This window comes from Panulirus ornatus, chromosome 4 (genome assembly GCF_036320965.1).
Source record: "Panulirus ornatus isolate Po-2019 chromosome 4, ASM3632096v1, whole genome shotgun sequence".
Classification (NCBI taxonomy): Eukaryota; Metazoa; Arthropoda; class Malacostraca; order Decapoda; family Palinuridae; genus Panulirus; species Panulirus ornatus.
In genome coordinates, this window is record NC_092227.1 from 62,192,176 (window position 1) to 62,205,835 (window position 13,660).

The 13,660-nt window shown below is 38.8% G+C and overlaps 1 protein-coding gene across 2 annotated transcripts in view; it reads right to left on the bottom strand.

The window, feature by feature from the left end:
- The window catches only part of NC2beta (negative cofactor 2beta), a 42,523-nt gene that overhangs the window by 11,797 nt on the left and 17,066 nt on the right, over positions 1–13,660 (bottom strand). Inside the window, exon 4 of one of the 2 annotated variants that reach the window (XM_071695482.1) lies at positions 12,072–12,400. The exons of the other annotated variant lie outside the window; for it this stretch is intronic. Coding sequence (XP_071551583.1) covers positions 12,344–12,400 — 57 coding nt within the window. The 3' untranslated portion in view covers positions 12,072–12,343. Of the gene's footprint in view, positions 1–12,071; positions 12,401–13,660 lie in introns of those variants that run through there. 2 annotated transcript variants of the gene reach the window in all.

Consider the following 13,660-nt stretch of genomic DNA (forward strand, 5'->3'; position numbering starts at 1 on the left):
TTGTTAGGGAGGTGAATGGAAGAGTTTAAAGAAAGGGGTGCAAGTATGCAGTCTGTTGTGGATGAGAGAGCTTGGGAAGTGTCAGTTGTTGTTTGCTGATGATACAACGCTGGTGGTTGATTTGGGTGAGAAACTGCAGAAGCTGGTGACTGAGTTTGGTAAAGTGTGTGAAAGAAGAAAGCTGAGAGTATAAGTGAATAAGAACAAGGTTATTAGGTTCAGTAGGGTTGAGGGACAAGTCAATTGGGAGGTAAGTTTGAAACGAGAAAAACTGGAGGAAGTGGAGTGTTTTAGATATCTGGGAATGGATTTAGCAGCAGAAGGAACCAAGGAAGTGGAAGTGAGTCATAGGGTGGGGGAGGGGGCAAAAGTTCTGGGACCATTGAAGAATGTGTGGAAGGCGAGAACGTTATCTCGGAGAGCAAAAGTGGGTATATTTGAAGGAATAGTGGTTCCAACAATGTTATATGGTTGTGAGGCATGGGCTATACATAGGGTTGTGTGGAGGAGGCTGGATGTGTTGGAAATGAGATGTTTGAGGACATGTTGTGTGAGGTGGTTTGATCGAGTAAGTAATGAAAGAGCAAGAAAGATGTGTGGTAATAAAAAGTGTGGTTGAGAGAGCAGAAGAGGGTGTATTGAAATGGTTTGGTCACATGGAGAGAATGAGTGAGGAAAGATTGACAAAGAGGATATATGTGTCAGAGGTGGAGGGGGAACGAGGAGAAGTGGGAGACCAAATTGGAGGTGGAAGGATGGAGTGAAAAACATTTTGAGTGATCAGGGCCTGAACATACAGGAGGGTGAAACGCGTGCAAGGAATAGAGTGAATTTGGAACGACGTGGTATACTATGGTCGACATGCTGTCAATGGATTGAATCAGGGCCTGTGAAGTGTCTGGGGTAAACCATGGAAAGTTTTGTGTGGCCTGGATGTGGAACGGAGCTGTGGTTTCATTGCATTACACATGACAGCTAAAGACTGAGTGTGAAAGAATGTGGCCTTTTTTGTCTTTTCCTAACACTACCTCGCACACATGTGGTGGGAAGGAGCTGCCATTTCATGTGTGGGAGGGTGGCAGTGGGAATGGATGAAGGCTTCAAGTATGAATATGTACATGTGTATATATGTACAAGTCTGTGTATGTATATGTATGAATACGTTAGAATGTGCATGTGTGTGCGTTTATGTATATACATGAGTATGTGGGTGGGTTGGGCCATTCTTTCTTCACACTGTAATAAAAGGGGAGAAAGAATACTTCCCACGTATTCCCTGCGTGTCGTAGAAGGCGACTAAAAGGGAAGGGAGTGGGGGGCTGGAAATCCTCCCCTCTGTTTTTTTTTTTTTAATTTTCCAAAAGCAGGAACAGAGAAGGGGGCCAGGTGAGGATGTTCCCTCAAAGGTCCAATCCTCTGTTCTTAACGCTACCTTGCTAACGCGGGAAATGGCGAATAGTATGAAAAAAAAAATATATATATATATATATATATATATATATATGAAATATTCTTACCATTATTCTAACATTTTAATTCCCTCAAAAAGAAAAATAAATGCATGGGTATGATAATTTACCTGTTTTAATGACCTGAACTACTTCATATTGCTCTCAGATGTTTTTTGTCATCAAATATCATAAATCTACTATCATTCAAAACTAGTTGCCGAACTTCTAATAAATGTACTTCTGCACAACAGTTCGTGTTCAGTTTTATGTGAAAATTACTAATATTAGTGATGGCACTTAATCTCCAAATAGCAAAACAATGATAAGCTCTAGAGGAAAAAATGTGTGTTTTCTTACCACTGATTTTGAGCTTTTCGTCATTGCCTTTGTAATTTCATATCACCCCACCACCAGAACTAATATTCGCCTAGTGAATAAGTAGTTCACTGTATTCTTATGCTGTAATGTTATATATTGCACATATTAATACTTAATTTCAGAACAAACACCTAAGAAAATAAATCACATACCTTTGTGTAATGTTATTTTCTAACTGATATGGAATCCAATCCAATGTATTATAGTTAATGAATGTTATTATTTTAACCAAAATGTAGCTGTTTCCCTGTAATGAAATTTTAAAACAATACATGTATGAGAAATAAGATATCTATTGTAAATCATTTTCAGGAAACATCTTTACTGTGGCAAGAAAGAGCTTATGTTGTAATTGTTACCTTCTCAGTGATATGAAATCAGTCACATTTATGGTCATAATGGTTTTCTCATTATATATGAAATCCACCATATTCATAGTTAATGAAAATGATAATTACCCAAAAGTAGATAGATTATTAATGCAGTACATATACTGTACTGTATAAAGTACAGCAGATTACAGTATCACTACCATATAGAAATTCATTTGTTCTGGCCTTTCTGTGGCTACTATGGGTGTCAGCACATTCTTGGTGTGTTGCCCAAGCTATTAACATCTTTTAACCTGTGTGCTGTGATTTGTGACTATTTTGTTCCAAAAAGTTCACTTTTTGCATCTGTAGTGACTTCACAGTGGTGTTTTGCTTTCATATTGACTTTACTGATTTGCATTATTGCTTCCAAAAGCAAAGTTTTGTCATTTAAGAGGAAGGGCAGAATCTGTCTTTGAAAGTGAAGTTGGAACTCTTGAAGGAATATGACAGAGAGTAGTCTACAAAGCTGTTAATGGAAAAATTAAACTGTAAAAAGACATCATTTTATGACACTTTGCATGACAAAGAAAAACTAAGAAATTTGCCGGACAATGGAAACCAGTGAGAGCAAAGAAAGATTCTTTTGTGGAAGAAACCTGCCATTTGAAGTGGTGCAAACAAGAGAGAGCTTAATGTGTGTCACTGCATGGGTTGGACAAACAAACACTGTAAGACTAGTGAAGTATCAGGGTCACATAGACATTAAGCTTGGTAGTGGTTGGTTGCAGCAGGTTCATGTGGTACCTCAACATTGTGAAGCAGTTCATCAATGGGAAATTCCCAGGAGCTGATACTGAAACTATGGTACCTTTTACTAAGTTAAAGATCATTGCTGAGAAAGACTTGCACCCATTCCAGCTCTACAGTGGGGATAAAACTAGGTTGTTCTGGAGGTCTATATGCCTTGTTACACTGAAGCTTGTGAAAAGATTCACAGCACTTCAGGGCATTTTTGTAATTCTTGTTTGTGGTAACTCAGATCATGCTGTCTGAGGCCAGTGGTGGTTTAGAAGTCTTAGAAAGATAAAGCACTGAAGGACTTGATAAACTCTCCACCATATGATTACTTTTTGAGTAAAATAGTGTGGTTTCCTCAAGAAATATTTCTCAATTAGTCTGAGAATGTATTTCTGTCTGAGGTGTGCAGATATCAGATGAGAACCTACGGCACTGTTGCAGAGGACATCAAAGTTGTACTTCTGCTGGACTGCATCAGCTCAACCATCTACTAGAAAGTTCAGAAGCAAGGATGAGAGGATCAGAACCATCTTTAACCCAGCTGAGACCACATCCCTTGTCTCATCTAAGGATCAAGGATAATTGAGAATGCCATGAAACTTTATCAGAAAAAGAACTTACAGAAGCGCATGTTAGTGGTGCAGGCAGGCATAGATGAGGAGGAGTATAAGGACACCCAGGAGGAAGAGAACTCTGGAACACTTCAAGGCCTACAACATCAAGGGTGCTACTTTCATTTGGGCTGAAGCCTGAAAGGAGGTGCTTGAGGCCACACTGAGGAATGGTTGGAGCAACCTGCTAGGCACCCCCATGAATTTGGGTAACTTTGAGGGGTAGAGTGGTAGGAGGAAGATGGTCTTCACATGCCCTGGTTCAATCCATTGACAGCACGTCAACCCTGGTATACCACATGGTTCCAATTCACTCTATTCCTTGCACACCTTTCACCACCCCTGCATGTTCAAACCCCAATCTCTCAAATTCTTTTTCACTGCATCCTTCCACCTCCAATTTGGTCTCCCACTTCTTGTTTCCTCCACCTCTGACACATAATTCCTCTTTGTAAATCTTTCTACACTCATTCTCTCCATGTGACCAAACCATTTCAATACACCCTCTTCTGCTCTCTCAACCAAACTCTTTTTCTTACCATACATCTCTCTTACCCATTCATTACCCTGTCCATCGCCCATGTCTCACAACCATATAACATTGTTGGAACCACCGTTCCTTCAAACATACATGTTTTTGCTCTCCAAGATAATGTTCTTGCCTTTCACACATTCTTCAGTGCTCCCAGAACCTTTGCCCCCTCCCCCACCCTGTGACTCACTTCCCCTTCCATGGTTCTGTCCACTGCCAAATCCACTCCCAGATATCTAAAAACACTTCACTTCCTCCAGTTTTCTCCATTCAAACTTACCTCCCAATTTACTTGTCCCTCAACCCTACTGAACCTTATAACCTTGCTCTTATTCATATTTACTCTCAGTTAACTGGGAGGTAAGTTTGAATGGAGAAAAACTGGAGGAAGTGAAGTGTTTTAGATATCTGGGAGTGGATTCTGCAGCAGATGGAACCATGAAAGTTGAAGTGAGTCATAGGGTGGGGAGGGGGCAAAGGTTCTGAGAGCATTGAAGAATGTGTGGAAGGGGAGAACGTTATTGTAGAGAGCAAAAATGGTTATGTTTGTAGGAATAGTGGTTCCAACATTGTTATATGGTTGTGGGGCATTTGCTATAGATAGGGTAGTGCAGAGGAGGGTGGATGTGCTGGGAATGAAATGTTTTAGGACAATATGTGGTGTGAAGTGGTTTGATCGAGTAAGCAATGAAAGGGTAAGAGAGATATGTTGTAATAAAAAGAGTGTGGTTAAGAGAGCAGAGGAGGGTGTGTTAAAATAGTTTGGTCACATGCAAAGAATGAGTGAGGAAAGATTGACAAACAGGATATATGTGTCGGAGGTAGAGAGAAGAACGAGAAGTGTGGGACTAAACTGAAGATGGAAGGATGGAGTGAAAAAGATTTTGAGCAATTGTGGCCTGAACATACATGAAGGTGAAAGGCGTGCAAGGAATAGAGTGAATTGATGTGGTATACCGGGGTCAACGTGCTGTCAATGGATTGAATCGGGGCATGTGAAGCATCTTGGGTAAACCATGGAAAGTTTTGTAGAACCAGGAAGTGGAAAGGGAGCTGTGGTTTCAGTGCATTATACATGACAGCTAGACACTGAGTGTGAATGAATGTGGCCTTTTTTGTCTTTTCCTAGCGCTACCTCACTAGGTGGGGGATGCTATTTCATGTGTGGCAGGGTGGCAGTGGGAATGAATGAAGGCAGCAAGTATGGATATGTACATGTGTCTGTGTCTGTATATGTATGTATATGTTGAAATGTATAGGTATGTATATGTGCGTGTGTGGGCGTTTATGTATATACATGGGTATGTGGGTGGATTGGGCCATTCTTTTGTCTGTTTCCTTGTGCTACCTTGCTTATGCGGGAGACGACGATTAAGTATAACAATAATAAAAGGCAGCGGGTTTGGATGGTATTGCAGTGGAATTTATTAAAAAAGAGGGTGACTGTATTGTTGACTGGTTGGTAAGGTTATTTAATGTATGTATGACTCATGGTGAGGTGCCTGAGGATTGGCGGAATGCTTGCATAGTGCCATTGTACAAAGGCAAAGGGGATAAAAGTGTGCTCAAATTACAGAGGTATAAGTTTCTCTACTATTCCTGGGAAATTATATGGGAGGGTATTGATTGAGAGGGGTGAAGGCATGTACAGAGCATCAGATTGGGGAAGAGCAGTGTGGTTTCAGAAGTGGTAGAGGATGTGTGGATCAGGTGTTTGCTTTGAAGAATGTACGTGAGAAATACTTAGAAAAGCAAATGGATTTGTATGTAGCATTTATGGATCTGGAGAAGGCATATGATAGAGTTGATAGAGATGCTCTGTGAAAGGTATTAAGAATATATGGTGTGGGAGGCAAGTTGTTAGAAGCAGTGAAAAGTTTTTATCGAGGATGTAAGACATGTGTACGTGTAGGAAGAGAGGAAAGTGATTGGTTCTTAGTGATTGTAGGTTTGTGGCAGGGGTGTATGATGTCTCCATGGTTGTTTAATTTGTTTATGGATGGGGTTGTTAGGGAGGTGAATGCAAGAGTTTTGGAAAGAGGGGCAAGTGTGCAGTCTGTTATGGATGAGAGAGCTTGGGAAGTGAGTCAGTTGTTGTTCACTGATGATACAGCGCTGGTGGCTGATTCATGTCAGAAACTGCAGAAGCTGGTGACTGAGTTTGGTAAAGTGTGTGAAAGAAGAAAGCTGAGAGTAAATGTGAATAAGAGCAAGGATATTAGGTACAGTAGGGTTGAGGGACAAGTCAATTGGGAGGTAAGTTCAAATGGAGAAAAACTGGAGGAGGTGAAGTGTTTTAGATATCTAGGAGTGGACTTGTCGGCAGATGGAACCATGGAAGCGGAGGTAAATCATAGGGTGGGGGAGGGGACGAAAGTTCTGAGAGCACTGAAGAATATGTGGAAGTTGAGAACATTATCTCGGAAAGCAAAAATGGGTATGTTTGAAGGAATAGTGGTTCCAACAATGTTGTATGGTTGCGAGGCATGGGCTATAGATACAGTTGTGAGGAGGAGGGTGAACGTGTTGGAAATGAGATATTTGAGGACAATATGTGGTGTGAGGTGGTTTGATCGAGTAAGTAATGTAAGGGTAAGAGAGATGTGTGGTAATAAAAAGAGTGTGGTTGAGAGAGCAGAAGAGGGTGTTTTGAAATGGTTTGGTCACATGGAGAGAATGAGTGAGGAAAGATTGACCAAGAGGATATATGTGTCAGAGGTGGAGGGAATGAGGAGAAGTGGGAGACCAAATTGGAGGTGGAAAGATGGAGTGAAAAAGATTTTGAGTGATCGGGGCCTGAACATGCAGGACAGTGAAAGGGGTGCAAAGAATAGAGTGAATTGGAACGATGTGGTATACCGGGGTCGACGTGCTGTCAATGGATTGAACCAGGGCATGTGAAGCGTCTGGAGTAAACCATGGAAAGTTGTGTGGGGCCTGGATGTGGAAAGGGAGCTGTGGTTTCGGTGCATTATTACATGACAGCTAGAGACTGAGTGTGAAGGAAAGTGGCCTTTGTTGTCTTTTCCTAGTGCTACCTCGCACACATGAGGGGGGAGGGTTTTTTATTTCATGTGTGGCAGGGTGGCGATGGGAATGAATAAAGGCAGCCAGTATCAATTATGTACATGTATATATATGTTTATGTCTGTGTGTGTATATATATGTATACGTTGAGATGTATAAGTATGTATATTTGCATGTGTGGACATGTATGTATATACATGTGTGTGGGTTGGGCCATTCTTTCATCTGTTTCCTTGCGCTACCTCGCTTATGCGGGAGACAGTGACAAAGCAAAATAAATATAAATATATAAATAAAGTAAGTAAGTAAGTAATAATAGGGTAAGAGAGATGTGTGGTAATAAAAAGAGTGTGGTTGAGAGAGCAGAAGAGGGTGTTTTGAAATGGTTTGGTCACATGGAGAGAATGAGTGAGGAAAGATTGACAAAGAGGATATATGTGTCAGAGGTGGAGGGAACGAGGAGAAGTGGGAGACCAAATTGGAGGTGGAAAGATGGAGTGAAAAAGATTTTGAGTGATCGGGTCGTTAGGGAGGTGAATGCAAGAGTTTTGGAGAGAGGGGCGAGTAATGCAGTCTTTTGGGGATGAGAAGGCCTGGGAAGTGAGTCATTTGTTGCTTATCAATGGTGAAGCACTTTTGGCTGATTCAAGTGAGAAACTGCAGTTGCTGACTTAGTGTGGAAAAATGTGTGAAAGGAAAAAGTTGAGAGTACATGAATAAGAGCAAGGTTATTAGGTTCAACATGGTTGAGGGACAAGTTAATTGGGATGTGTTTGAACGGAGAAAAATTGGAGGAAGAACTGTTTTAAATATAGAAAGGATTATTTAAGGGAAAGTATTACTAATTTTGGAGGCAGTGAAAAGCCTGTGTTTTGAAATAAGCCAGGTCATATGTGTAGGGAAAGAAGCAGTTATCAAAATGGTCCACCCTTGAGTTGCCGATGGCCACACAGTAATCATGTGACACAGCAGCTTGCTGAATATTGTGTGGTCTAGGTTGTGTTGGGGGCACTCAAACACCCAGCTCTTAGGAGCAAAAACTAAAGTAATACTTACAGAATAGGGAAAGTGAACCAGCATTACAGCACAGGGCAAAAGGGTCAATTTTGGAAGTTAGCCTAGGACAGCTTATAAGTCAGACCACTTTCCACTCAACTCTGTCAAGTAAAGTTACAGAGCTAGAACTAACCCATATGTGAGAGCAGTATGCTATCCAAGGACAAATCAATCCTTTGTATAAATGGAGCATCTGTTCAGAAGAAAAGAAGTTCCAACATGTAAACAGGACACCCAGGCAGAGGCAGACTTAGCTATTCCTGTAATGTGGGGTTTCCAAGAAAGAGTGGATGTTACAGTAACACTACGAGTATGTTAATTGAGTCAAGAGGTGGAATTACAGAACCATCAAATGAGAGACAAGAATTGCGAGGAGTTTTTGATTGAGAGATGGCTAGAATCTGGGCCTTAGAAGCATTAAACTTGACAAAGTTTTGTTTACCCCACTGAACTATCCTATCCAAGGTTGATTTCCTTAGACTTAAATTTAAAAGCCTTATGTATGAATTCAAGAATGCCTATGTCAAATTGAAGCTCCAGGCATTTAAGTTAATTTGGAAATTCATTTCCCTGCTTAGAATCATCTACAAATTTGATATCTTGCAATACAGCCCATTATCAATATCATTAATATATATAAGAAAGACAGCCAGTTCCTGTGGCACACCACGAACAGTTACATCTAGCCGTTCTGAAGTTTGACCAATAATCAAAATTCTTTGTGTACAGCCAGTCAACCAGTTTCCTATTTACCAAAGTATAACTCCATCAGTACAATGTGATTCAGCTGTTGCTGGTAACCTTTTATGCAGAACCTTATCAAGAATTTTTTAAAAATCTAGGCAGATGATATCAATGAGCAATTTCATCAAACCATGCTGAGAAACATATATAAAAAGATTGTTCTCTATTTGTTTCATAATTTTGTCTCAAATGATGGTTTACGTAAGTTTTCCAACACAAATGTTAAGCTAACTGGACAATGATTGCTGGACAGTGACTTATTACCTTTTCTGAATAACAGTGTTACATTGGCAGACTTTCATTCCTCTAAAACTTTTCCTGCAGTAAATGACTTAACTATCTCATTCTTCGCCTCTTTCATTATCCTTGGATAAAACTTATTAAGACCTGCTGTTTTATTTTTTCCTATTCCATTTATTGCTGATAATATATTTTCAGTTTTTATGTCATTTTGTTGCAGTGGAACTGGATTTGGGATATGCTTCATGTCTTTGATTGTAACTAAAGATTTTTTTTTTTTTTTTTTGCCGCTGTCTCCCGCGTTTGCGAGGTAGCGCAAAATACAATACAATTTTCAAGTTTTTGCCATGGCTTTGTTGTCTTGAATCAAGTCACCATTTCCCATTAGTCATGGACATATTGATTGAGGGATGACTCTCCTACTTCATATATAACTTTAAAACTCTACCATTGTTTTAAGCTATTTTTGGCAATGTATGCTTCACAGTGATGCTTACTTGGTCTTAAAACTCTTATCATTTCTCTATACAAATTTACATAGTTTATTCTATTATTTTTGATGTTGGTCTCTGAGTTTCTGAAGAGCTACTTTCTAATAGAGGCACTTCATTATTTCATTGTTCTACCATTTTGGCTTCGTTTTAGAAAAAGACTGTCTGCTACACATCAGTTTACATGTTCCCTCTACTGCTAAAAAGTTTACTGAATCTTTTCCAAGCAACATTCATGTCTTTTTCATTGAACATATTATCCCAGGTTTTCTTGTCAAGAGCAATGTGAACATTATTAAAATTGGCATGTCAAAGATAAATATATATGTAATTTTTTCCACTAGTCATGTTGACCAGCATTACATTCAGTGTTGAAAGTCCCCTTAAAAGTAATTTATCAGTGATCCTCATTAGTTGTTAGAGTAAAAGTAATGTATTCTCATAACGAGTAGTTTTCTCAACTAATGATCAGGGCACTGTCAGGCAAATTTAAGTAAGAGTCCATACCTGGAGCAACTGGAAAGGGATTCCCACCACTTTGATACTGTCATATTAAAACCTCCAACTGTGATAAATTTGTGTTCATTACAATCTTTCGTTTATCTCTGGTGTCTGTGTAGAGAGCTAATAAACTAGTCCTACCGTCATTTTCTTTTGAAGCTGATCTTTAATTTCTACTAAATTGAATTCGACATTATCAGTGGCTGCAAAATGTTTTCATTATAAGGTTAGGATGAGCTTTAACTTAACATTGAGTAAGAAGCCGCTGCCTACTTTACTTCTCTGTCACTGTTAAACAGAGATCTACCTTGAAATTGCATATTCAGCAAGGAAATATCTATTTTTGACATCTAACCAAGATTCAGAAATACTAATCATATCATAATCTCCCTTTGATGTCATTGTCCCTAACTCTGATAGTTTTTTGTATATACTCCAAGTGTTAACATAAAATATTTTACATCAGACTGGGACCCATTTTGAAAAGTATTTATGATGGGGGATGGGTCTACTCCACATGGACTGCATATTTTGACCAAAAAAGCATTGCATCACAGTGAGTTTAAGATTTATCTCTTGCTGCTCCCCATCACAAATATGGTTAAGTCTGTATTTATGAATATAATCTTATTTTCTCTTTAGTTTTATGTTAAGTGTTCTAAAAATGATTTTGTAAATGGAATCAATACCACAATTCTTTTCATTTGAATTTTTGGCACACATGGCTGTGCGATTTGCGAATTCCTGTTAACCTTAATTTCCAATAAATGCCTTCATAAGTGATACGAATTGTCCTTGAATAAAGTAATACGTCATGATAAGCCTTTTCTCATGCTCGGAGAGCAAAAAATGGGTATGTTTGAAGGAATAGTGGTCCCAACATTGTTATGCGGAGGAGGGTGGATGTGTTGGAAATGAAATGTTTGAAGACAATATGTGGTGTGAGGTGGTTTGATTAAGTAATGAAAGGGTAAGAGAGATGTGTGGTAATAAAAAGAGTGTGGTTGAGAGAGCAGAAGAGGGGGTGTTGAAATGGTTTGGACACATGGAGAGAATGAGTGAGGATATATGTGTCAGAGGTGGGGGAACAAGAAGCAGGAGATGGTGTAAGTATGGAAAGAAAAAGGTTTTGAGTGATCAGGGCCTTAACATATAGGAGGGTGAGAGGCTTACAAGGGATACAATGAATTGGAACGATATGGTATACTGGGTTGACATACTGTCAATGGACTGATCCAGGGCATGTGAAACATCTGAGATAAACCATAGAAAGGTCTATGGTGCCTGGATGTGGATAGGGAGCTATAGTTTGGGTGCATTACACATGACAGCTAGGGGCTGAGTGTGAATGAATGTATCCTTTTTTTGTCTGTTTTCCTGGTGCTACCTCGCTGAAGCAGAGGGTAGCGATGCTGTTTCCTATGGGGTGGGATGGCATCAGAAATGGATGAAGGCAGGCAAGTATAGGAGGGTGAGAGGCATACAAGGGATAGAATGAATTGGAACGATATGGTATACTGGGTCGACGTACTGTCAATGGACTGATCCAGGGCATGTGAAACATCTGAGATAAACCACAGAAAGGTTTATGGGGCCTGGATGTGGATAGGGAGCTATTGTTTGGGTGCATTACACATGACAGCTAGGGGCTGAGTGTGAATGAATGTATCCTTTTTTTGTCTGTTTTCCTGGTGCTACCTCGCTGAAGCAGAGGGTAGCGATGCTGTTTCCTATGGGGTGGGGTGGCATCAGAAATGGATGAAGGCAGGCAAGTATGAAGACATATGTACATATATGTCAGTTTCTGTTAAAAAGAACTTCAGTCTTTCAACCAAGAAACTCATATTGATAACAAAAATATGAGAACTGACAGATACAGAAGAATTCCCTTTAAATGTTCAATAGTTTCTCCAGGTTAATGCAAAAACTTTATTAAAATTTCTATATTTTAATGTAAAATGAAACTGCTAATATTCTAACGCTTTAATAATATCAATGAAATATACAGTGTTTTGCGATTTTCTTGGTGATTTCTAGACCTCGGTGCCAATGTATATTCACTCACACTTGTGACATATAGTCAATTTTTCAGCTTTAACTAATACCAAAAATTTGGAAAGGGCTTTCATGGTGAGGGAATTTGTGAGGCTTACTTACAAAAGTCATGTTATCACTCAGACTATAATGACACAGATGATTTCTATGAATTAATGTACCATCGATCACAGCCACCACAGCTACTGTGCACACCAACATTCTAAAATCAGAAACCATGGTTTCAATGTTCTGTTTGATGAATATTGATAATTCCTATATATGTAAAGGAAATCAGATGACAAATACAGCACACAAACAAATCATCAAGTTTCCTACCTTGAGACAGAATGCATTTTGTCAACATATAACCCTAAGGAAAACCCTTTGTAAAAAAAAATGGAGATTCAGGCAAGAATACAGATATTTTCTAAGGCTAAAACTTTTACAAAGCCTGAAAAATTATATTCAGATTCAATTAATATATGGAAATGTTTGTGTTAAGAAGCTAATAAACTTAATTGGCTAAAACTGAATAACTATCTACAGTGAAAAGATCATGAGTTATGGTTCTCCATTTTAAAGACCAACCATTAAACACTCAATCTGAAACTTTTAAACATATAAGTGACTCTCAAAGCTTCCTTCATTCAAAATACAACACTTTTTGATATCACTCTATGAAAAACTACTTCACAACTGGTATCATAACAACAGTGTCAGAGATATCAAAGGATAGGGTTGATATAAAGAAATAAAACTGAATATTTTGAAAGTATGTGAGAAGCAAGTTTTAAAGTCCTCAAAGCTTCTATAATTTCCTGAGTCAACAATGTCACTACTTACATAGGATAGTTGCTGAACTATCCAGTATGACAATATTTATCTATCATCTGTAACTCTGTTCCCATTCAATAAGGGTGGATCAAAAGCATATAGCATCTCAGTTCATTCACACGTCCTAAAATAATTTCCAATATGCAGAGCAAAACATGAGTTTCCACACCAATATAAGCACTTTTCAGTTTTTCAATGTATGTGGTAAGTTGATTTTTGTAGCAAAATTGATTAATTTCTTTCAAAACCTACACTTTCACACCCAAAATGACTTCACTACACATGATCAAATATTCATTCCTCTGACAACCTTACCACAACCTTACCTGAAATACCTTTAGTCCCAAATAATTTACTGTATCTGTCCATCTTTTCTGTGGTCTCTTTTCCTTGTACATTTATCAGTACTCTTGTATATCTTCATAACCAGCCTATCATCCATAATCTTTTTTTATGATTACCAGACACTGCATATTCTTCTCACATGTCCATTCTTTACTCTATCTGCTATGCAAGTTACACATCTCTGTTGCTCTAATTTTTTACCTAACTTCATCCAGAAACAACAAGGCTTTACATTCAAGTATTCCATTATGCAGGCTTTTAATATACTGCATTTAAATCCTCCCTATAAACCATGGCTTTT